Genomic DNA, 20896 nt, shown 5'->3' with positions numbered 1-20896 from the left:
CTGTACTAGTTAGAATAGTATTCCAACATACAGCACTACACACATGAAAGGAAAAAAATCCAAAGCAATACAAGCGTCTGAAAAGAAATTCCAATCATACCTGTGTTTTAAGCTCTCCCAGATAAGCTCGGAATAGTTTTTCGGAGTTGTTAATCATGTCACTAGGCTGGACCTCTCCCAAAACTCCCAGAAGCTCATAAATCTTCTCCAGTACTAGAAAGTAATTTAATATTATTACAATATTATTACTGAAATCAATACTTTGACATTTCCATTGCAATTCCTATGTAACTTGCAACCATGAGAAAACCATCCTGATGGTTTCATTTTAATTGGTGATTAGCATGTGGAAAAGACGGCTCTTTATGATGTACATACATATATATATCTACATAATGACGTGAGATGCATCCTCCTCTCACATTAATTAGTTAAACGTGGTTTAGAAAACTCATTAATAAAGGCCATATGCACTGAGGAAGCATTTACCACTAATGCAAGTTTGCTGCTGGCCTTGAGGTTATGCTGGGTCTTTTAAGTACCACCAGGGTTAAGGCCAACAGCTAGCAGAAGTTTCTAGGCTTGAGTTCAGACTAAAGAGCTCTATGCAGGCGCAGCAAATTTTGTGAAGGCTAGACCTGCCAAGCAAAGATTTCAGCTGTAACTAGCCAAGACAATCAAACTAGAGCTCATATTAGTATGCTTAACATCATAAGTAACATAATTAGGAAAGACAGGAACTGATGAGTTCATATTAGAGGCAACTGAAGCAGGAAAAAAACCCGCAGCTCCGAGGACAAAACTAGTCAGGGTTGTAATAAGGTTACAAAGAGTTTTAGCAACAGAGCTGGGGTTTATACGAGCTTTAACAGGGACAGGCAAGCCTCTGCTTTTGCTAAGAGCACGCACTGGCGGGACCAGGACTACTCTTAAGGCTCAAAGTTACAGGGGAATATATGCGTATAGTTATGAAACAGGTATAAGAGTAACTTCCAAGGTTCAGATGCACCAGGTTAGCACTGAACCTGGAAAAAAAAAAAATTCAAGAGCCTAGCAAAGTTAGCTTGGTTAACAACAAGAAAGCTGGAATTACTTTCAGGATTTAGACATTCAGGGACAAATAACAACAGATTAGACATACAAACACTCTTTTACATTGGGAATCCTAAACCAGATCCACACTTGAATTCAGTATGAACTGCCATCACTTAACTCAGTTATACGATTTCTCCCTCATGTTAGCTCATTTATATATATATATATATATATAAAAATAATACTTGCATGCTCATATATATTACATTCTCACACATGTATATATATGAGAATACATGTCTGCTGGGGAACAAATAACTGATCACGATCAGAAGACCTGAACAAATTTTACTAGTTCTAAGGCATGACAGCTACCATTTTTAAACACATTTGCCATGAGAATAACAATTATACATTTTCACGGGGTACAATCCAACAAAAACTGAGTGTAAATAACACAAAGAACATTGACAGAAAAAACTAAAGCCTACCCGTATCAGAAACTTTACTTTTTATGGCAAGTTCCCCATAAAATTTATTAAATATCTCCCCAACTTTCATTTCTTCCATCAGACAGGAACGTCGTAAACTTTGGAGCAACTATGATAGATTAAAAAAAAATGAAAATTTAGGAAACTCATTACTATCACTACCACAATCCTAATTGGTCTAAATAAAACCACATTTCGTATGTGTAACTTCAGCTTAAGTATGCTATTCAACGACAGAGATTTAAGGTGACCGGTCCAGGAAAGAGTATTTGCATGAAATTTACTTTAACAACAAATTACCTTCCTGTACACATATAAACACAAAATTTATAATTTTTGATTCATTATATATATTATATATCACCTACACAAAAATTATAGACAGTATAATCATATATATATAGGTACATAAACTCCACAAGAGCATAGCCTTAGGAAGTCTGCAGTAGCCTTTATCATATTGTATTTCTCTCACTGTCGCTGTAAAGCCAACACTATCACTATTCACTTGCTACTGCAGACTATACTGATTTTCTGCGTGATATAGCACAACTATAGTAATACAACAGATTTTCTACTCTTTCTAGAAACAAGAGAAGTTTATAAAATGCATTTACCTTAATCAGAAGTTCCAGAGCTGGGATTTTACATTTTGCTGCTCTCTCTTTTGTATAAACACTCATGCAAGTTCTCTAGATAGGAAGGGAAATGTGACATTGTAATACTTGTAAGTAGAGCAAGGAATTCAAAGATAACAATGTATTCATCTACCGCTACAAAGTATCTGTTCCTAACAGGTTTAAGGTTTTCAAAAAAGACTAAACCAATAAAAATATCCAGTCCTGAAAGTGGCTTCACTGACAACACTGTAGCACTGTCTAACATTATAACAAATCCCAGCTCAAGCAAAGTGCAGTTTCTGGAATAAAGGGCACACATAGCAAATTTTCTGCCTCCATACTATCATTCCTTACAATACGTAGCTACCAATTTGAGATCAGAAAATGCAGTGGTGCAGTCAAACATTCCTATGCAAAGCAGTATATTCAGTAATCTAGACTCAAGGAACCTCATTGTTAGAGATATTGTAATTTCCACCAATTTCTGCATATATTGCAAAAGTAACAACTATGCAGGAAATTTTTTTTAAAATCACTATTTAAAACTAACCATCACCTACAGAAACGTTTAAAATATTACACCTAAAAACATTACACCTGAATTCTTAATTTAGTCTGTATAAATAACTATTATTTTCAATAATCTGTTTTCAAAATCAAATCTGGGCTGCATCAAAAGCAGCGTGGCCAGCAGGTTGAGGGAGGTGATTCTGCCCCTCCGCTCTGCTCTGGTGAGACCCCACCTGGAGTCCTGCATCCAGCTCTGGAGCCCTCAACACAGGAAAGACATGGACCTGTTGGAGCAGGTTCAGAGGAGGCCACAAAAATGACTGGAGGGCTGGAGCACCTCTCCTGTGAGGAAAGGCTGAGAGAGTTGGGGCTGTTCAGCCTGGAGAAGAGAAGGCTCCAGGGAGACCTTGTAGCAGCCCTCCACTACCTGAAGGGGCCTGCAACAGAGCTGGAAAGGGACTTTTTACAAGGGTGTGTGGTGATAGGACAGGGGATAATGGCTTTAAACTGGAAAGAGAGTAGATTTAGATTGGATACAAGAAAGAAATTCTTTACTCTGAGGGTGGTGAGACACTGGGACAGGCTGCCCAGAGAAGCTGTGGATGCCCCCTCAGTTCAAGACCAGGCTGGATGGGGCTTTGAGCAACCTGGTCTAGTGGAAGGTGCCCCTACCCATGACAGGGGGGTTGGAACTAGATGATCTGTAAGGTCCCTTCCAGCCCTTAGCATTCTATGATTCTGTGAGTACCAGTTATGTTATATAAAGAGGAGTTAATAAAATTCTCTAGTTGAAGAAACAATTCCACACTTCTGTGTTGTATTAATTACACTTTATGTCAATTAAATTATTTCAGCTCTAACAAGAACACTGGAGAAGGGTAAGGCAGACCAGGAGGGGTGAAGGATAGTTACAAATTTGTTACGGCATGAGACCCACCAGAATGGTGGTGGTGCCCAGTGACAGGACGAGGGGCAACGGGCACAAACTGAAGCATAGGAAGTTCCTTCTGAACATGAGGAAGAATTTCTTCCCTCAGAGGGTGATGGAGCCCTGGAACAGGTTGCCCAGAGAGACTGTGGATTCTCCTTTTCTGGAGATATTCCAAACCTGCCTGGATGTGGTCCTGTGCAGCCTGCTGCAGGTGACCCAGCTTCAGCAGGGGGGGTGGACTAGATGATCCACAGAGGTCCCTTCCAGCCCCTACCATTCTGTGATTCTGTACTTATGCTAGAATTGTTTCAACCATCCGCCAAAGACCTTCAGGAAATAATTTTCCTTTACCCACCTTAATGTTACAGGCATAAGGATGAACTTTGTCACCAACTTTTTCCATGAAGACACAAAGAAACTTCAATGCTTCTTCCCTGCAATCTCGAAACTGAAAAGTCAAAAAAACCCCACATAGTTTTAGCACATGTAATATAACATGCTGTTCACATAGCACTATCTCAACATTTCTTTAAGAATTACAGTTTACCAGCTCACCTCCTCGATGCCGAGGGATCTGTGGATGAAAAGGAGTAAGCCGTGCTCTTGGGAGAACAGCAGGGACAGGTGCAGCGCTGGGGGGAAGCAAAGGGCAGGCGGTTGGTTTCCTCTCCGGAGCAGGCAGGACTGGGCACCCCTCAGCCCGTCTCCTGGGGCAGAGGGCGCCTTCACCGCCTCGGCCGGGGCTGCCGCCGGCCACCAGAGAAACCGCAGCTCCAGGCGGGAGCTCCCGACCTCCCCGCGGAGCCGGGCGCAGGCCCTGCGGGACAATCTAAGGCGGGGGCAGGTCGGCAGAGAGGGGCTCGTACCCAGGCATTTTTACCACGGGAAATGGCTATTTGGGGGCAGAGGCCGTCCCTCCCGCGGAACCAACCCTCCGTGTCACGCCAGCCGCCCTCAGGCGCCACGCTGAGACAAGAAATCGGGGGGGGGGGGGGGGGTGTTTCCCCCGAACGTTAACGAGCCCTCCCAAGCCTCGCAGCTGCTGTTCTGCGGCCACCAGCGAGGCAAAGACCGGCCCAGGCCTCGCCCAGAGCCCCCGAGGCCCCCCAGCCCCCGCCGCCACCCCCCGGCCAGGCCGGGCCGGGCCGGGCCCGAGAGCGCACCCTGCGCGCTGCCCGCCGGGCTGGTGAGGCAGGTCTCGCCCAGGCTGCGGAGCAGGCTGTAGCCGTGCAGGGCCGCGCCGGCGACATCCCCGGGCTGCAGGCAGCGGTGCAGCTGGAGCAGGTACTCCTGGACGCCGGCCATGCTGCCCCAGGCCGGCCGCGGAGGGGGGCGGAAGCAGGCGCGAAGCGACCGCCCCCGGCCGGATCCAACGCAGCCAGCGGAGAGGGGGGGGAAGGCGGGTACACACGCTGCGGTATCGGGACTGGTGCACTCCGAGGCAGAAACGCGGGTAGACCTCGGCCAGACCATGCCGAGCAGACGGGGGCGACACGGGCGGCACGATCGCCTAACGGGCGGTGACAGCGGAAACGGTTTGGGGCATCTTTCTGCCTCTCGCCGCAGGATCGGCTCAGTACGCGCGCATGCCGCAACCTGAAAGCACTGTCTCTCCCCCCCCCCCCCCCCGTGGAGAATGGACTGTTCCGACCTCCCCACGCGTCCCTGCCCGACCGCAGGACTAGTTTTGCCGCGAAAGTCGGTCAGGTGGGGGCGGTTCCACTCTGGGCTTGGAGGGGGGCGGGGGGCGATGTGCGCTTTCTGAGGACAGGCTCCGTCTCGCAGCGCAAGAACCACCCCGCAGCACACTTCTGTCCGTGCTGCGGCGGCTCGAGCCGGCGCGACCGTCACCTTGGGGGCCCGGAGAGTTCACCTCCTTCCTCCTTTCCTTCTTCGTTCTCCACCCCCTCCCCCTTTCTAAGCCAGTTGGGCGCTCCCGTTGCGATCGCGCCTCGCCATTGGCCAGAAAGCCCGCGAGCGCGCGCGCCGGCGACTCGCTTGGCGCGGGGTGTCCGAGGGCTGCTGGGGGCCGCGGAGGTGGGTGCGGGGTCCCTGCTCTTCCCGGCGGCTCCGCGCTCGGCCCGTGCGGGGAGAGGGCGGGGGTCCCGCGGGTGCGGGCTGAGGGTGCGGCCGGTGGCGGAGCGCCCGCAGCCCGCGTTCTTCTCGCCGCTCCCCCGCAGGTAGGACGGCCGCGGGAGCCGCAGCAGCGCCATGTCCTCGCCCGCCTCCACCCCCAGCCGCCGCCGCGGCAAGCGCGGCCGGGGCAGCAACCCCCCGACTCGTAAGTGCTGCGGTGGGACGGGCCCGGGGGGAAGGCGGCCGGGGCCGGGGCCAGCCCGCGGGGCCGCGCTCCCGGCCGCCGTGCCCGTCCCTCGGCCTGAGCGCCCGCTCCGCTTGTGTCTGGCAGCACCGGATGGCCGCTCTCCTCCCTCGCAGAAGCGCCGCACGGACGACCCCACCTCCACGGGAGACCTGCAGCCCCTGCCCACCTCCCCGCCCGCCGACGCGCAGAGCCCCGGCGGCCCCGACGCGCTCTTCTCCAGCCCGCCGCAGTTCCGGCACTCCGGTACGGCGGGGCGGGGGCCGGTCGCGCCACTGCGGGCCGCGCTGGCGGGGGGCATGGCGGGGGCGCGCCTTTCCGTGCTTGAACACCGATGTGGCTTTAAAATGCGGTACCGCTTTGAAGTTCTGCAGCAAAGCTGGAGTAAAACCCGGGGTCTCTCTGGAGAGATGTTAACGCAAAGAAAAGTTCTCGGTAGACCGGCAGCATCGTTATCACTGCACTTATTTACTGACGCTGTGTTAACAAACCACTGGAATTGGCTGATGATACGGGTCCAGAGGAGGGCCACGAAGGTGATCAGAGGGCTGGAGCACCTCTCCTAGGAGGACAGGCTGAGGGAGTTGGGGCTGTTTAGCCTGCAGAAGAGAAGGCTCCAGAGAGACCTTATAGCAGCCTTCCGGTACCTGAAGGGGCCTACAGGAAGGATGGAGAGCGGCTTTTCACAAGGGTCTGTAGTGATAGGACAAGGGGGAACGGCTTTGAACTGAAAGAGGGCAGATTTAGATGAGATATTAGGAAGAAATTCTTCACTGTGAGGGTGGTCAAAGACTGGAACAGGTTGCCCAGAGAAGCTGTGGCTGCCCCCTCCCTGGCAGTGTTCAGGGCCAGGTTGGATGGAGCTCTGAGCAACCTGGTCTAGTGGAAGATGTTTCTGCTCATGGCAGGGGGTGGGAACCAGATAACTTTAAGGTCCCTTCCAACCCAAACCATTCTATGATTCTACAGCAGTAGATTTAGAAGAATGATGAGACAAATGCAGAGGCTGAATTCCAGTCTCCTCTAAACGCAAATGTCTTAATAATCATAATAAAGCTCTTTTTTTTTTTTTTTTTCTTTTTACAGCCATTCCTCTTGACTTTGATATCAGTTCGCCTCTGACCTATGGCACGCCCAGCTCCAGGGTGGAGGGTACTCCACGGAGTGGTGTACGAGGAACTCCGGTGAGGCAGAGGCCGGATCTTGGCTCGGTCCGTAAAGCCAGACAAGTCGACTTACACTCGGATGGGGTAGGTAGACGTCTCCGGATTTTGTACCTGACAACTTCTTTTTAAACAACTACATGCATGTTTGTGTATGCGTAATTTGTTTCCGCGCAGCCGGCTGAGGACGTAGTAGCAACCGAGCAGTCTCTTGGACAAAAGCTTGTTATTTGGGGAACGGATGTTAACGTAGCTTCATGCAAAGAAAAATTCCAGGTGGGTTAACAACTTATTTTTTCCTTTTTCTAAATGAAAAGCTAGTTTGATTTAAATACATATTAGTTAAATCTGATATAAAGTAGGTGTTTGTACTACTAAATTCTGCTCATCTTTCCCTTCTGTCTTCCTGTTACCTCTGACATTCAGAGATTTCTTCAGCGTTTCATTGATCCGCTGGCTAAAGAGGATGAAGACATTGGCTTGGATCTTAATGAGCCACGCTACATGCAACGACTTGAAGAGGTACCACAGCGAAACATAACCGTTCTTTCTTAGTCTTGCAGCCCACTGAGCTAAAGATTTCTTTTCAAATATCTTGCAGATTAATATGGTTGGGGAACCATTCCTGAATGTAAATTGTGACCATCTAAGATCATTTGATGAAAATCTTTACAGGCAACTGATCTGCTATCCTCAGGTGAAGTAGCGCACTTGTGTTCTGGCTTTCAAGTGGCCCTTTCGTATTCCTGGCTTCTAGTATGTTTGTTTAAATGCAGTGTGTACTTTGCATGTTCAGTGTAATCTCTGACTTTTTTTACTTAATATAAAATGCCTTGTTTCATAGGAGTTAAAATTTGATGGTAAATATTGCTATGCGTACCTCGTGCAAAACTAGCTGGTAAACTGCAGTGTTCAGAGTCTTGTGGTTGGTTGTGTGTTTTGGTGTTTCTTTTTTTTCCTTTCTCCTTTGCAATACATAAATGAATAAACCTCCTCTAAACAGTAAGTTTCCTATCATGTAGGAAAATGCTCAGCTGGCATAACTTTTAGTCATCCCTGGCTGATCAGAAGCACGTAAAATGCTTTATGCAAAAATACTTCATTCTATGATTTTATTTTTTTTTAACTTCTAAGCTTAACTGTTTTTAACAATTTTACACAGGAAGTTATCCCAACATTTGACATGGCTGCCAATGAGATCTTTTTTGATCGTTACCCTGACTCAATATTAGAACATCAAATTCAAGTAAGGCCATATAATGCCCTGAAAACCAGGAATATGAGAAGTCTGAACCCTGAAGGTAAACTTTTGATTACTTATCGCGTCGGAAAGAATCTTAAGGATTTATATAAGCTTATTGAATGTTAACGAAGACTGTATAAAACTGTACTTGTGGTCCATCCAGACCAATGTCTTTGGTTTATACAAGTTTGTTTCAGAAGCAAATGCTTCAGAGCCCAAATGCAGAGTAATCTGCCCATAAAGGAAGTGTTTCCTGGCATCAGCTACTCATGTTTGTAGTTCCACAAGCGTGAAAGAGTCTGTCTTTTGTATAAATACTTCTGTAAATTTGAGTAATTGTACTATGCATATATGATTCTTTTTGCTTTATCTTAGGCAAAATACTAGTACCTAACCAAATGTCTGCCTCCCACGTGAAAACTAACGTAACAGGAATTTGAAGGTTATTTTAAATTTTAACAGTGTGAAGTGATGACACAAGTCTCAATATTTCTAGATATCGATCAGCTTATCACCATCAGTGGTATGGTCATCAGAAGCTCCCAGTTAATTCCTGAGATGCAAGAAGCTTTCTTTAAATGCCAGGTTTGCGCTTTCACCACCAGAGTGGAAATCGATCGTGGCAGGATTGCTGAACCATCAGTGTGCAAGAACTGTAACACAACGCACAGTATGGCACTGATTCACAATCGATCCATGTTCTCTGACAAACAGATGGTACGTTGCGCTTAGGCAGTGGCTAAAGTGAAACAATTTCTAATTTTTGCTCCCTCACCCCCCTAATATCATCGATAGCATTAACGTATGTATCTTGAGACTGAATGTTTTGACATGGGAAATGTGTTTTGGAACACAAGAGCAGCTGAAATAACTTACCCAAAGGGCAAGTATCCTTTGGAGAAGAAATGCATTAAAAGGATGAAATGAAGTATGTATGCATCTTAATGTTTCCATATGGAAGCCCCTTTATATATAGTATGTCCACATCTATCTGGACTGGATGAATCTTGTCTGTAACAGCATTTGAGCAATACCAGGAACAACTAGCAGAATTCTCATTTTCATCGTATGTTTTTATTAGTAATCAGTTTTGCTGTTTGCCTGGGTGTATTTGGTTCTTGAGAAATGTTCCTGATTCAAAATTATGCTGAAGGCTGCTAATACAAGATTCTGTTCTATGCTCTGTGGAAGAGCTTTGCTTTTCTGAAACTAAAACTTAATGTTTTTTTGCTAGATCAAACTGCAGGAGTCTCCTGAAGATATGCCAGCTGGACAGACCCCTCATACGGTTGCGCTGTTTGCTCACAATGACCTTGTTGATAAAGTTCAGCCAGGTGATAGAGTTAATGTCACAGGTAAGACTCTGTTGAGTATTTCCATCCTCCTTTTTCACTGGTCTGAACTGTCTATAAAGGGACCTAATAGGATGCATGCTGGCCGCTGTCTTTGCAAGGCCATTCGGTTATCTTTGAAAAGTCATGGTGCCTGGCTAGGCTAATAGAAGAAAGCCAATGTCACTCCTAGGGCAAGGAGGAGACCTGGAGAACTACAGGCCAGTCAGCCTCATCTTGACCCCTGGGGAGGCGATACAGCAAATAATCCTGTAAACCATTTTTAACTGTATGAAGGACAAGAAGGTGATTGGGAGTATTCAGCATGGATTTACAGTGGATAACAACCTTCTACAATGACATGACTGGAGCAGTGGGTGTTGTTTATCTCGGCTTTAGCAAGGCTTTCACCACTGTCTCCCATAACATGAGAAGAGAAGGCTTTGGGGAGACCTTATGGTGGCCTTTCAGTATTTAACAGGGGCTTATAAGAAAGATGGGGACAAACTTTTTAGCAGGGCCTGTTGTGATAGGACAAGGGGCAATGGTTTTAAACTAAAAGAGGGTAGCTTCAGACTAGTTAGGAGGAAGAAAAGATTTAGACTGGATATAAGGAAGAAATTATTTACCATGAGGGTGGTGAAACACTGGCAGATGTTGCCCAGAGAGGTGGTAGAGGTCCCATCCCTGGCAACACTGAAGGTCAGGCTGGACGGGGCTCTGAGCAATCTGATCTGGTTGAAGATGTCCCTGCTTACTGCAGGCTGGTTGGACTAGATGGCCTCTAAACTTCCCTTCCAACCCAAAGCATTCTATGATAACATCCTCATAGACAAACTGATGGTGTATGGGTTAGATCAGTGGGCAGTGAGATGGGCTAAAAACTGGCAGAGCTGCTGGGCTCAAAGCATTATGATTGGTAGCACAAAGTCCAGCTGGAGGTCGGTCACTATGGGCGTACCCTGCGGGTCAGTGCTGGGGCCAAGCACTGCTGGATTTCTTCCCTAATGACCTGGGTGATGGGACAGAGTGCACCCTCAGCAAACTTGCAGACAAAAGCAAAACTGGAAGGCAGCAGTGCTTGATAGACCAGATGCTTGTGTTGCCATTCAGCCAACATCTTCCTGGGCTGCATTAGGAGGAGTGTTGCCAGCAGGTCAAGGGAGGTGATCCTTCCCCTCTACTGAGCACTGGTGAGGCCCCATCTGGAGTACTGTGTCCAGTTCTGGGCTCTCCAGTACAAGGGAGACATGAACATACTGGAATGAATTCAGCAAAAGGCCATGATGATAACTGGATACTCTCTCATATATGGAAAGGCTGAGAAAGCTGGGACTGCTCAGCCTGGAGAAGAGAATACTCAGGAGGATTGTACCAGTGTGTTTATAAATACCTGATTTGGGGGGTGGGGTGGTGTCAAGAAGACAGAGCCACCCTCTTTTCAGTGGTGCCCTGTGACAGGATATGAGGCAGTGAGCACGAGCTGAAAAACAGGAAGTTTCAGTTAAACATAAGAAAATTTTTAGTGTTTGGGTGTCAAGCCCCAGCACAGGTTGCCTGGAGATGCTGTGTGAATCACAGAGGACTTTTCCAACCTTAATGATTCTAAGATCATCAAGTCCAACCATCACGCCTGCTGAAGCATATCCTGAAGTGCCACGTCTGCACGTTTCTTGAACACCTCCAGGGATGGTGACTCCACCACCTCCCTTGGCAGTCTGTCCCAATGCTTGACCACTATTTCAATGAAGAAATTTTTCCTAATATCCAATCTAAATCTCCCCTGATGCAACTTGAGGCCACTGCCTGTCGTCCTATCACTAGTTACCTGGGAGAAGAGACCAACACCCACCTCACTACAACCTCCTTTCAGGTAGTTGTAGAGATCAATAAGGTCCCTCCTCAGCCTCCTCTTCTCCACACTAAACAGCCCCAGCTCCCTCAGCCGCACCTCACAAGACTTGTTCTCTAGACCCCTCACCAGCCTCGTTGCCCTTCTCTGGACACGCTCCAGCACCTCCATGTCCTTCTTGTAGTGAGGGGCCCAAAACTGAACACAGCACTCAAGGTGCAGCCTCACCAGTGCCAAGTACAGGGGCACAATCACCTCCCTACTCCTGCTGGCCACACTATTCCTGATACAAGCCAGGATGCCGTTGGCCTTCCTGGGCACACTGCTGGCTTATGTTCAGCTGGCTGTCAACCAACACCCTGAGGTCCTTTTCTGCCGGGCAGCTTTCCAGCCACTCCTCCCCCTGCCAGTAGTGTTGCATGGGGTTGTTGTGACCCAAGTGCAGGACCCGGCACTTGGCCTTGTTGAACCTCACGCAGTTGACCTCAGTCCATCCATCCAGCCTTTCCAGATGGCTCTGCAGAGCCTTCCTACCCTTTACCATCCTTAGAGATATTCAGAACCTGACTGGATGTGGCCTTTAGCAGCCTGTTCCAGCTGACTCGAGCTTGAGCCTGTGGTTGGGCTAGACAATCTCCAGAGGTCCCTTCTGACCTTGACGATTCAGTCATTTTGAGAATGTAGGTGAGGAAGAAGCAGTATCTTAAATAGTGTCTGCTGTCAGGAAGAGTGGTAACGTAGAGTAAGCTTTGTGATACTGTAACTACACTTTATAAACCACTTTGCTTCAAAAACTGCTGTACTGCTAGCTGTTAGAGATGCCTTAGAAATCTATTATTAAATTTGGCACTTATAAAAGGGGATATGCTGACTTGAGACATCAGAGCTGGACTTTCAAAAACATGAAGCCTTAACTTTTTTCAAAACACTTAAGCATATTCCTTGTTGAGAACGCTTGTGATAGGAATGTTAAACATGTATGAACCTGCAAAAATATGGTCTAGACGACTTCACTATGTTCCATTGACTGGGAAATAAAGTGACTAAAGTATTTAGGCCATTTTGAAAAGCTTGTCAAGGGAAAATGTAAAATTTTTGTGCTTTGGAATTATGATGTTTCTTATCTAATGCTGCGATTAAACATTCTATTTAGGTATCTACAGGGCAGTCCCAATTCGGGTCAATCCAAGGGTCAGCAACGTAAAATCTGTCTATAAGACCCACATTGATGTCATACACTATCGCAAGACAGATTCAAAACGCCTGCATGGTGTTGATGAGGAAACAGAGCAAAAAATGTTTACAGAGGAACGTGTGGGAATTCTAAAAGAGCTTTCTAAAAAAGCAGACATATATGATAGACTTTCTTCAGCATTGGCCCCAAGTATCTATGAGCATGAAGACATCAAAAAGGTGAATCAAAATCTGTATTTCTCTTATAAGCAATATATTTATATGCAAGTACATTTGTAATTATTGTTTGCTATTGAAATTACTTGAGGCTTCAAAATTCAAAAAACTGTGTCTTGAGCAGTCTTAAAACTTCATGGTCTTGTCAGGATGGAGTTGGTTGTAAGTGTATCATAATTCTTTTCATGGTATTAAGAAGTCCTAATTAGGGGGAGGATATTAAAAAGGCAGGAAAACAGCAGAACTGGGAAGACTCAATTGCAGTATGCATCTTGGGTGTTCTAGAAAGTCCAGATTACTGGTGATCAAATAAAAATAAGTAGCTGTAACATAGTAAGTGACTGCTGAAAAGAGGCATCCACAGGAGAACAGTGGCTTTACAATGACATGTGGTTGACCTTTACTTACGGGATGTTAAAACAATTGCTTAGATGTATCCAAGAAGGAACTGTTCCAATAAAATGCTCAACTGAGGTACTACTTTATCAGTGCAGAAACCACAGTCAGTAGCGGGTATGAAGGTAATGTCAGACACCAAACAATCCCTTTCAAGTATATTCCTTTGTTTTTTTTCTGTATAGATTTACACATTATCATTGTTCACAAGTTTCTTAAATGGCTAGAACTTGAATTCAAGGCCATACAATGATTTCCTGCTGAAATGGAAATAAAATAACAACAATTCCATTTGTCATTATCTCCTCACCACACTAATAAGGCACATCAGGTGTAGTGGGTGGAGCTGAGGAAAGCTAGAGACCCTTCATTAAGGGAGATCTTCAGGTTCTGACCAAAATCTCTTCACAACAACATAAAAAATTTCTATCTTTAATACTTCAAAGTGCTTGAAACCCGCATGTCTGGGAGCACCAATACTCGGGGGCCTTGACGAACGTAACGGGGCAGGTCATGCTTCTTAGAACTACTGAACAGGTTTTACTGATCTCTGCAAGTTGTTCTGAGTGAGAACAGAACTAACAGAAATAGCTCATTCCATACCCCTGCAAGGTTTCTGTGCTGTAAGGAACTGTGCAGAGGCTTTACATGAAACAGTGTATGGTTTTCTTCACTTTTTTCCTTGCTGTTTCTAGCTGTCGTTGTCACTGACTATCACTTTTTTTTTTTCATTGACTATCTAGCATATATATGCTCCCAGAGAGAAAAAAAATACTAGGAAATGGTAAATTTTTAAACTAGTAAATTTGAAAAGGAAAAAAAATCCTCCTTGGGAATTCTAGCTAACTGATAAAATTGCAAGCATATGTTCATACTAATAATTCCAGTACTTTCAAAATACTGGAAGTTCTTGACTTTTATTTCTTTACTAACACTGCAAGCATACACTTTTTTTTAGGAAGTATAAAGGTGGAAGCGATGGTAAATTCCAGTGAAATAAAGACCTTAAACACTTTTAATCTTTATGTGCAAGTAAAGAACTTTTATTGAAGTAACGTAACACAGTAAAGCAGTTTTCCTGAGAAGAAAATACTTGGTTAGTTGTAACTAAAAAAGATTATAAAAATGGCACTTGTTAATGATACAAAAAGAGGTAATAATACTTTTGGTCCTAGATTAAACATAGTCTTAGGGAAAACAATAGTTTTTCTGGATTTCCTGTTGTCAGTAGAATGTTATCAAAATTTTGATTACCTAAGTTTTTGAATAGATTTAGAACAAATCTAATTTGAAACTTTAATTATAAGCTCAGTTTGTAGGACCTAGCAGTTTAACTATATGTTTGTAATTAACTGGAATTGAGGATATCTATAAAGAATGAAAGACTTCTAAAAACACTTTCCAAGTGTTTTCTTTCACTTCTGAGTTAATTTTAGTGATGTTTCAGTTCATTAGATGTTTCAGTTCAACAGCTGGATTTGCTCTGTTATGTGATGTTTTGATTTTGTAGGGTATTCTGCTTCAGCTTTTTGGGGGATCAAGAAAGGATTTTACTCAGACAGGAAGAGGCAATTTTCGTGCTGAGATCAACATTCTTCTCTGTGGCGATCCTGGTACGAGTAAATCACAGCTGCTCCAGTATGTGTATAACCTGGTTCCTCGAGGCCAGTACACATCTGGCAAAGGCTCAAGTGCAGTTGGTCTTACTGCGTATGTGATGAAGGATCCAGAAACACGGCAACTGGTTCTTCAGACAGGTGCACTAGTACTCAGTGATAATGGTATTTGCTGCATTGACGAGTTTGATAAAATGAATGAAAGCACAAGATCAGTATTACATGAAGTGATGGAACAACAGACTCTTTCCATCGCAAAGGTGAGTCTCTGTTTAATTCCAGGTTCTCTGCACTAAGCACGGTATCTGCTAGGCAGCTGAAGCCAAGAAGTTACCAGAACAACAAAGGATTACACTTTTCTGTTGTCAGTGGATCAATCCCAGATTATGTAACAACTCATTTACAGAAGAACATGGCTTTTGCAGCAAACTGTAGTATTTCCAGGTGTTTTTTGTTCTTCCTTTGCTCTAAAAGGTTTTTGCAATGCAGTTTATCGCTACAGAACCCATTTAATAACACTGGTGGTCTCACGAAGTTGGCGGAGGGGGGGAAGTGTTGGTGGCACATAGCTGCAGCTGGTTTCAGAAATGTTTTTCATTTTGACAGGCTGGAATTATTTGCCAACTGAATGCTCGGACGTCTATCCTAGCAGCAGCTAACCCTATAGAATCACAGTGGAATCCAAAAAAGACGACTATTGAAAATATCCAGCTTCCTCATACGCTGTTATCAAGGTACTCAGCTCCCACTTGCATGTCTCATTTTTATGAGATGTTATTCTTCCTCTGTGAAAATGAGTAAACATAGTAGAACAGAACAATTGTGCTCTTTGTAGCATAGTGGAAAACTTCTGCAGCATTTATTTTAAATGCTGTTTTTACAGCTTCTCTGTGAGCAGAGAACTGTCTTTTATTGTTTACATACTGACCTTGAACACAAGATCTGATGAGAACTGAAGGATATCTTTATTTATTTGTATATTGTTTTTTTCTGTTGTTTCACGATAATCTCCTAGAAGAGAGTTATTCTGGAATTTACAGCATTGATAACTTCTTCGAAAACTCAGGATGTTTTTCTTAGCTCTATAAAACTTTGAAAATGAAACCGATGATTAGGGAACTTGCAGCAGAGGTGGTAGGATCTGAAGATCTGTGCCTGCTTCATGTTGTTCTGTAGAATTCAGTCAGGGAGGTGGCAGTGCTAGCCTTTTGGGTGGCAGCTATTAGAGCTACATTTAGTATCTACTGATCTAAATTAAACTGTGTGCTGCAGTTGCATCTTGTGAGGAATTCCCACACTAGCTAGGAAATTTGAAGTACACTGGTATACTGGATAGTCTGAGGAGAGCTACAGCTTAGATTTCAATCAAGAGCTGCTTAACTTAGCCATTTAGTGACAAATGGTACCTTAGTATGGGTGTACTGAATGATAATAGGCTTGAGCAGTATCTCAGTTCCATCATTTATTGGATTTAAGGTTATGAAAATACACGACGGTCTAGCTAAAAATGTCTGCCTGTAGTTGAGCATAGATGAATCTACTGTTTGTACATGATACACAGTTTTATTTGGGATTAAAGTGTAAGTGCTTTTTTATTTATACATGTATTTATTTACTTAGTTTTTATATGCATAAAATAACTATATAGGTATATGCTGTTGCCTTTCAGGGCAGTTTCTTTAGCAGCAAGTTTGTTCTGCGTATATGGTATGTGTGTGGATTTTTTGGTTTGTGTGGTTTCTGTTTTTTTTTTTTTGTTTTTTTAAGAAAACAAAAACTGTCAGCCTTGAACCCGGGATCTGAATTTTACATAATGTATCTCACTTTTGTAGTTTCTAGTCCATAGGATGAAAGCCAGTCTACTGTGCTGTTCTGTACTTCCAGAATTCTAGAAAAATTATCTATTCAGTTTAATAGAGAAAGTCTTGCTTAGAGTAGCAGGTAACAGTCAACTCCTCCCTCTACTTGTTAAGTCATAAACCCTAAAACAAAGTACTTTAAATGGCAGGAAAGTATACACACTAATACTGGATTCTTATCTCGTTCAGATTTGACTTGATCTTTTTAATGTTGGATCCACGTGATGAAGCTTATGACAGACGTCTTGCTCGCCATTTGGTTTCACTGTACTACCAAAGTGAAGAAAAGATGGAGGAGGAATACATGGACATGGCAGTGTTGAGGGATTACATTGCATATGCTCGTAGTTACATAAATCCTAGGTTAAGTGAAGAAGCAAGCCAAGCCCTTATTGAGGTAAAGGAGTTGCTGTTAATAATGTTCCAAGTCCTTGTCAAAAATGGCAAAATCCCCTGATATGTATGCTTCCTATTTATATATAATTTTTCTATCAAGTCTATTCAAGCATCTCTAAAAATGACCAGTATTTATAAAGGAAAGAAGGTTCAGTATAAAAGTCATTTAGAACTATGATCATTAGCTTTCAGACGTGCTGGTTTTGGTTCTATCATATTAAAAAAGGCATAAAATTATACTGAAATGAAATGTGTAGTACAGACACAAGCACTATTATATACTAGTCCTAAGTTTTTAAAGTGATTCAAAACTTGACTCATTATCATGGCTTAATTGCTTTATAAGGGAAATGTGTCTATGTGATGTGGTCATCCTTCGTTGCAGAAGAATTTGAAGGTATATGAGCAGAAATAGTGTTTGGAACAGCCTGCCAGAATTGCTTACATTCTGAAATAAGAGGTGGGGGATAAAGGGGACTCTGAAAATAATATAAATAACAGGATTTACTGAAATATTTAATTATTTTCTTCTTTTCAGGCATATGTGGACATGAGGAAGATTGGTAGTGGCAGAGGAATGGTTTCTGCATACCCTCGACAACTGGAGTCTCTGATCCGACTGGCAGAAGCACACGCTAAAGTACGCTTTTCTGAGAAAGTTGAAACAATTGATGTAGAAGAAGCAAAACGCCTCCATCGGGAAGCACTGAAACAGTCTGCTACTGATCCAAGGACCGGAATTGTGGACATATCCATTCTTACTACAGGTCTGTGTTTTCATAGTGATAAAGCTGGGATGTTATTGGGCTTTTGTAATTTTAAAATGTAGCTTAACTTGTCCTCCTTAGTTTATTTCTAAAAGCTGTTTTCTTTCTTTTTGTAAGGAATGAGCGCCACAGCCCGTAAGCGGAAAGAGGAGTTGGCTCAAGCCTTAAGGAAACTTATCCAGTCAAAGGGTAAAACACCAGCTTTGAAGTACCAACAGCTTTTCGATGATCTCCGAGCACAGTCTGATACAGTAAGTTTCCTGCCTTGTTTTTACAGTTTCATTAATTTTAAAAGCATGTGTTTTTTCAAAATCAGCATTATCTTGTTCTCAAATCACATTATGGAGGGAAAGGGAGACACTATTTTTTTCAACTGACGTAACCGGAGAGCCAATTCTACGGATAAATGAGCTGAATCTTTGCTGTATCTTAGTTTATTCTGGCTTCTGAAATAGCAAACTCAGCTTCAGGGTTCCAGACCAGATTTCAAATTGCGAAAAGAACATACTAAAGTTTAAAAAACTCTTAAGAAAACTGGTAGGAAATAAGGCACTTCTACAGTCTTTAAAATATTTCCTCCCTCCCCCGCTGCCTACCTTTACTTGATTTACTTCTTTTCTTTAAGGCTGTTACTAAGGAAATGTTTGAAGAAGCGCTTCGTGCCTTGGCTGATGACGATTTCTTGACGGTCACTGGAAAGACTGTTAGACTGTTGTAAGTTAGCTTTTCCTTGCAAGCCAGCTGTCACGGCTTTACTTAGCCTTACTTAAGTAAGTCAGTCTGCAAGATCTTCAAGACTTGGGACTATCATTTGCTGTGACAAGTTTAGCCTTTCCTTGCAAGCCGGCTGTCACGGCTTTACTTCGCCTTACTTTCTATATTGCTAGTCTGCAAGATTTTCAAGATTTGTTACTATCAGTTGCTATGACAAATGTAGCGACGATTAAGTGGCACTACTGTCAGCACAAGAAATTACAAAGGACCTAAAAAATCCTGAGCTGAGTAATGGTATTTACATTTTAGCTAAATGTAATTACTGATTATGTCAAGTGCAACATATTTTTATGAGGTTTTGTAGAACATGGTAACAACGTTTTATGTGTTTCAAATTGAATTGTAAAAATTCATCTTAAGTGACTTTTTAGTGACTTTTTAGTAAATGCAATTTGACTATTAGTACTGCTGTAATTTGAAATAAAGTTCTTGGACTTAAAAGGGCTCTTTGGCATTCATTTCAAGTGAAAATGAGCACATCCTGTGCTGAGCATTCTTCAATCTAGAATTCTGCAATTTTTAAGCTCTCTACAAGCATGAAGGAGCTTTGCACTTTTTTTTTTTTACTTGCGTGTACTTTGGTAGTATCCTCAATGTAAAAATGGCAGATAGATGCTACTTGAAACCAAATTTTCTTGCTACGCATTTAAGCATGACTGAATAAATTAAGTTACCCGCCTTTGGTGTAATCTCATCTAATCGGTCCTGAAAGAACAAGGTCCATGAGCACATGACTGGAGAATCTTCCCTCATTCCAGGCAGGGTAGATGCTTTCAGCCATTGCATGCCAAGAGCTGCTGTTGTTTTCACAGCTGAGCTAGAAGAGTTCCCTAATTCACTTCAGTACAGACAGCACCAGGCTGATCTCAGCTGCTCACTTAACCTTTTTAAGCTGAAACTCCTGTTCAGGTGTAAAACAGACTTCAGCTCCCTTTCAATTTAAGATGGCTCTTAATTCACCATCTTCTGGTTTTTGGGTTTCTTTTAAAGTAAAATGCTTATTACGAATTACTGTAGTGTGCATGGGGTCACTTGCAGAATAATCCCGCTAGGTGGCTCTTAAAGCCTGTGTGTATTAGATAGTGATGATTTGTCTTCAGTCTGTAGTGGTTTTTTGTTGTTTTAAATAAGTGAGGACTGCAACTGCCACTTTGTAATTAAGTAGATACAGAATGGAAATGATTGTAAACAGTCTTTTGATTAAGAAAAAAATCTGATTAAAAGATTTTAACCATCCATGTTAGTTTAAGTGTACACAAAGCAAAAGGAAAATGAAAGTAATTACTCAGACTATTTTCCTTACTCTATGCAATAGTCTCAAACTGTCTATCATAATTTAATGCTGTATTTACCCTGTGCTGTTAGCAGTTATAATTAAGCTCATTTAAAAAATGTCATTTAAAGACCGGAATACGTAACCAGGGAAAAACACTCCTGCTGGAAACCTGATATTCTTAACATCAGAAATGGCATGTAAGAAAGGCATTGAAGTCTTCTATACGTGCTACAAAAGGCATAAAAAAAAGGTTATATGCCTACTGGCAGATATTATTTGTAATAAGTCACTTTGAGAGACCATAGTTGAAGTGATCTGCTATCGTGTCTAACACTACAAAGAAAATCTGCTGGTGAAATGAAATAGAATGGTACTCTTCTGTTTTCCAGGCACAGAATGCAATTGAGGTGGGTGGGTGGGTGTCATTTGCTACCACTGTGACTGGTTTCAAAGCTGATGAGTCACTTCTCTGTGAGCACAGATATGATTGGAAAGTGACTTGATCCAAGTCATCCTTATTTTATTAGGTGCTTCAGCAAGAACAGATGTAAACTCCTAAGTGAGAAACATCTGTCAAGCTTATCCCCTGCCCATCATAACCAAAATAAGGTACTCCTTAAGACTTGTGCTCTACTCGGCCTCATCAAACTTCAGTCTTACTTTTGGCAGTTACCCGCGAACTGAAGTTTTAACTCCCTAGAAGGCCACAGGACTTCCAGGATTATCTCAGGAAAAGAAAACAGTGCACTGAAGACTGTATGTCAAAGAGCTGGTCAGGGAAGTTGATTCCATCCCGCTTCTGCAGTGTATTTATCTAATTTCATAATTAGAGCTGCTATGTAGATTGCTGTCTGGATACCACAAGTATGGACTGAAGAAAGTAAGCATTCTACATTTTTTTTTTTC

At 43.3% G+C, this 20896-nt stretch overlaps 2 protein-coding genes across 4 annotated transcripts in view; one reads left to right on the top strand and one right to left on the bottom strand.

Moving 5' to 3' along the window:
- PRKDC (protein kinase, DNA-activated, catalytic subunit) overlaps positions 1-4924 on the bottom strand; it is a 94706-nt gene extending 89782 nt beyond the window's left edge. The window contains exons 1-6 of one of the 2 annotated variants that reach the window (XM_075416189.1): positions 4751-4924; positions 4143-4219; positions 3943-4035; positions 2144-2218; positions 1527-1635; positions 101-213 (exon numbers count right to left, since the gene is read on the bottom strand). In XM_075416189.1, the coding sequence (XP_075272304.1) occupies positions 101-213; positions 1527-1635; positions 2144-2218; positions 3943-4035; positions 4143-4219; positions 4751-4892 (609 nt within the window). In that variant the 5' untranslated portion in view covers positions 4893-4924. The remainder of the gene's footprint in view (positions 1-100; positions 214-1526; positions 1636-2143; positions 2219-3942; positions 4036-4142; positions 4220-4750) is intronic. The other variant, XM_075416190.1, reaches the window with a different exon arrangement.
- A 346-nt stretch (positions 4925-5270) lies between these two features.
- MCM4 (minichromosome maintenance complex component 4) lies at positions 5271-19119 on the top strand. 2 transcript variants are annotated; one of them, XM_075416188.1, is made up of 17 exons: positions 5271-5294; positions 5768-5868; positions 5995-6153; positions 6994-7157; positions 7248-7346; positions 7497-7592; positions 7672-7767; positions 8233-8371; positions 8810-9030; positions 9548-9668; positions 12650-12909; positions 14813-15178; positions 15525-15652; positions 16967-17174; positions 17712-17940; positions 18058-18191; positions 18566-19119. In XM_075416188.1, the coding sequence occupies exons 2-17, from the start codon at positions 5799-5801 to the stop codon at positions 18656-18658; spliced, it is 2583 nt and encodes an 860-aa protein (XP_075272303.1). In that variant the 5' UTR covers positions 5271-5294; positions 5768-5798; the 3' UTR covers positions 18659-19119. The 2 variants fall into 2 exon arrangements, with proteins under 2 accessions (XP_075272303.1, XP_075272302.1); XM_075416187.1 differs by lacking the exon at positions 5271-5294 and adding an exon at positions 5562-5624.
- Positions 19120-20896: the final 1777 nt, after the last annotated feature.

The sequence above is a fragment of the Opisthocomus hoazin genome, chromosome 3, assembly GCF_030867145.1.
Source record: "Opisthocomus hoazin isolate bOpiHoa1 chromosome 3, bOpiHoa1.hap1, whole genome shotgun sequence".
Taxonomy (NCBI): Eukaryota; Metazoa; Chordata; class Aves; order Opisthocomiformes; family Opisthocomidae; genus Opisthocomus; species Opisthocomus hoazin.
Note: the sequence above shows the minus strand (reverse complement) of the source record. Positions and strands in the feature narration are given on the sequence as shown.

What these genes read in the sequence shown, in the direction of transcription:
- MCM4 (XM_075416188.1), top strand. Translation starts at nt 5,799, where the DNA reads ATGTCCTCGCCCGCCTCCACCCCCAGCCGCCGCCGCGGCAAGCGCGGC. An exon ending in GAGAAGTCTGAACCCTGAAG is followed by an intron (nt 8,372 to 8,809) that starts GTAAACTTTTGA and finishes CAATATTTCTAG; the next exon opens with ATATCGATCAGCTTATCACC. An exon ending in AGCATGAAGACATCAAAAAG is followed by an intron (nt 12,910 to 14,812) that starts GTGAATCAAAAT and finishes TTGATTTTGTAG; the next exon opens with GGTATTCTGCTTCAGCTTTT.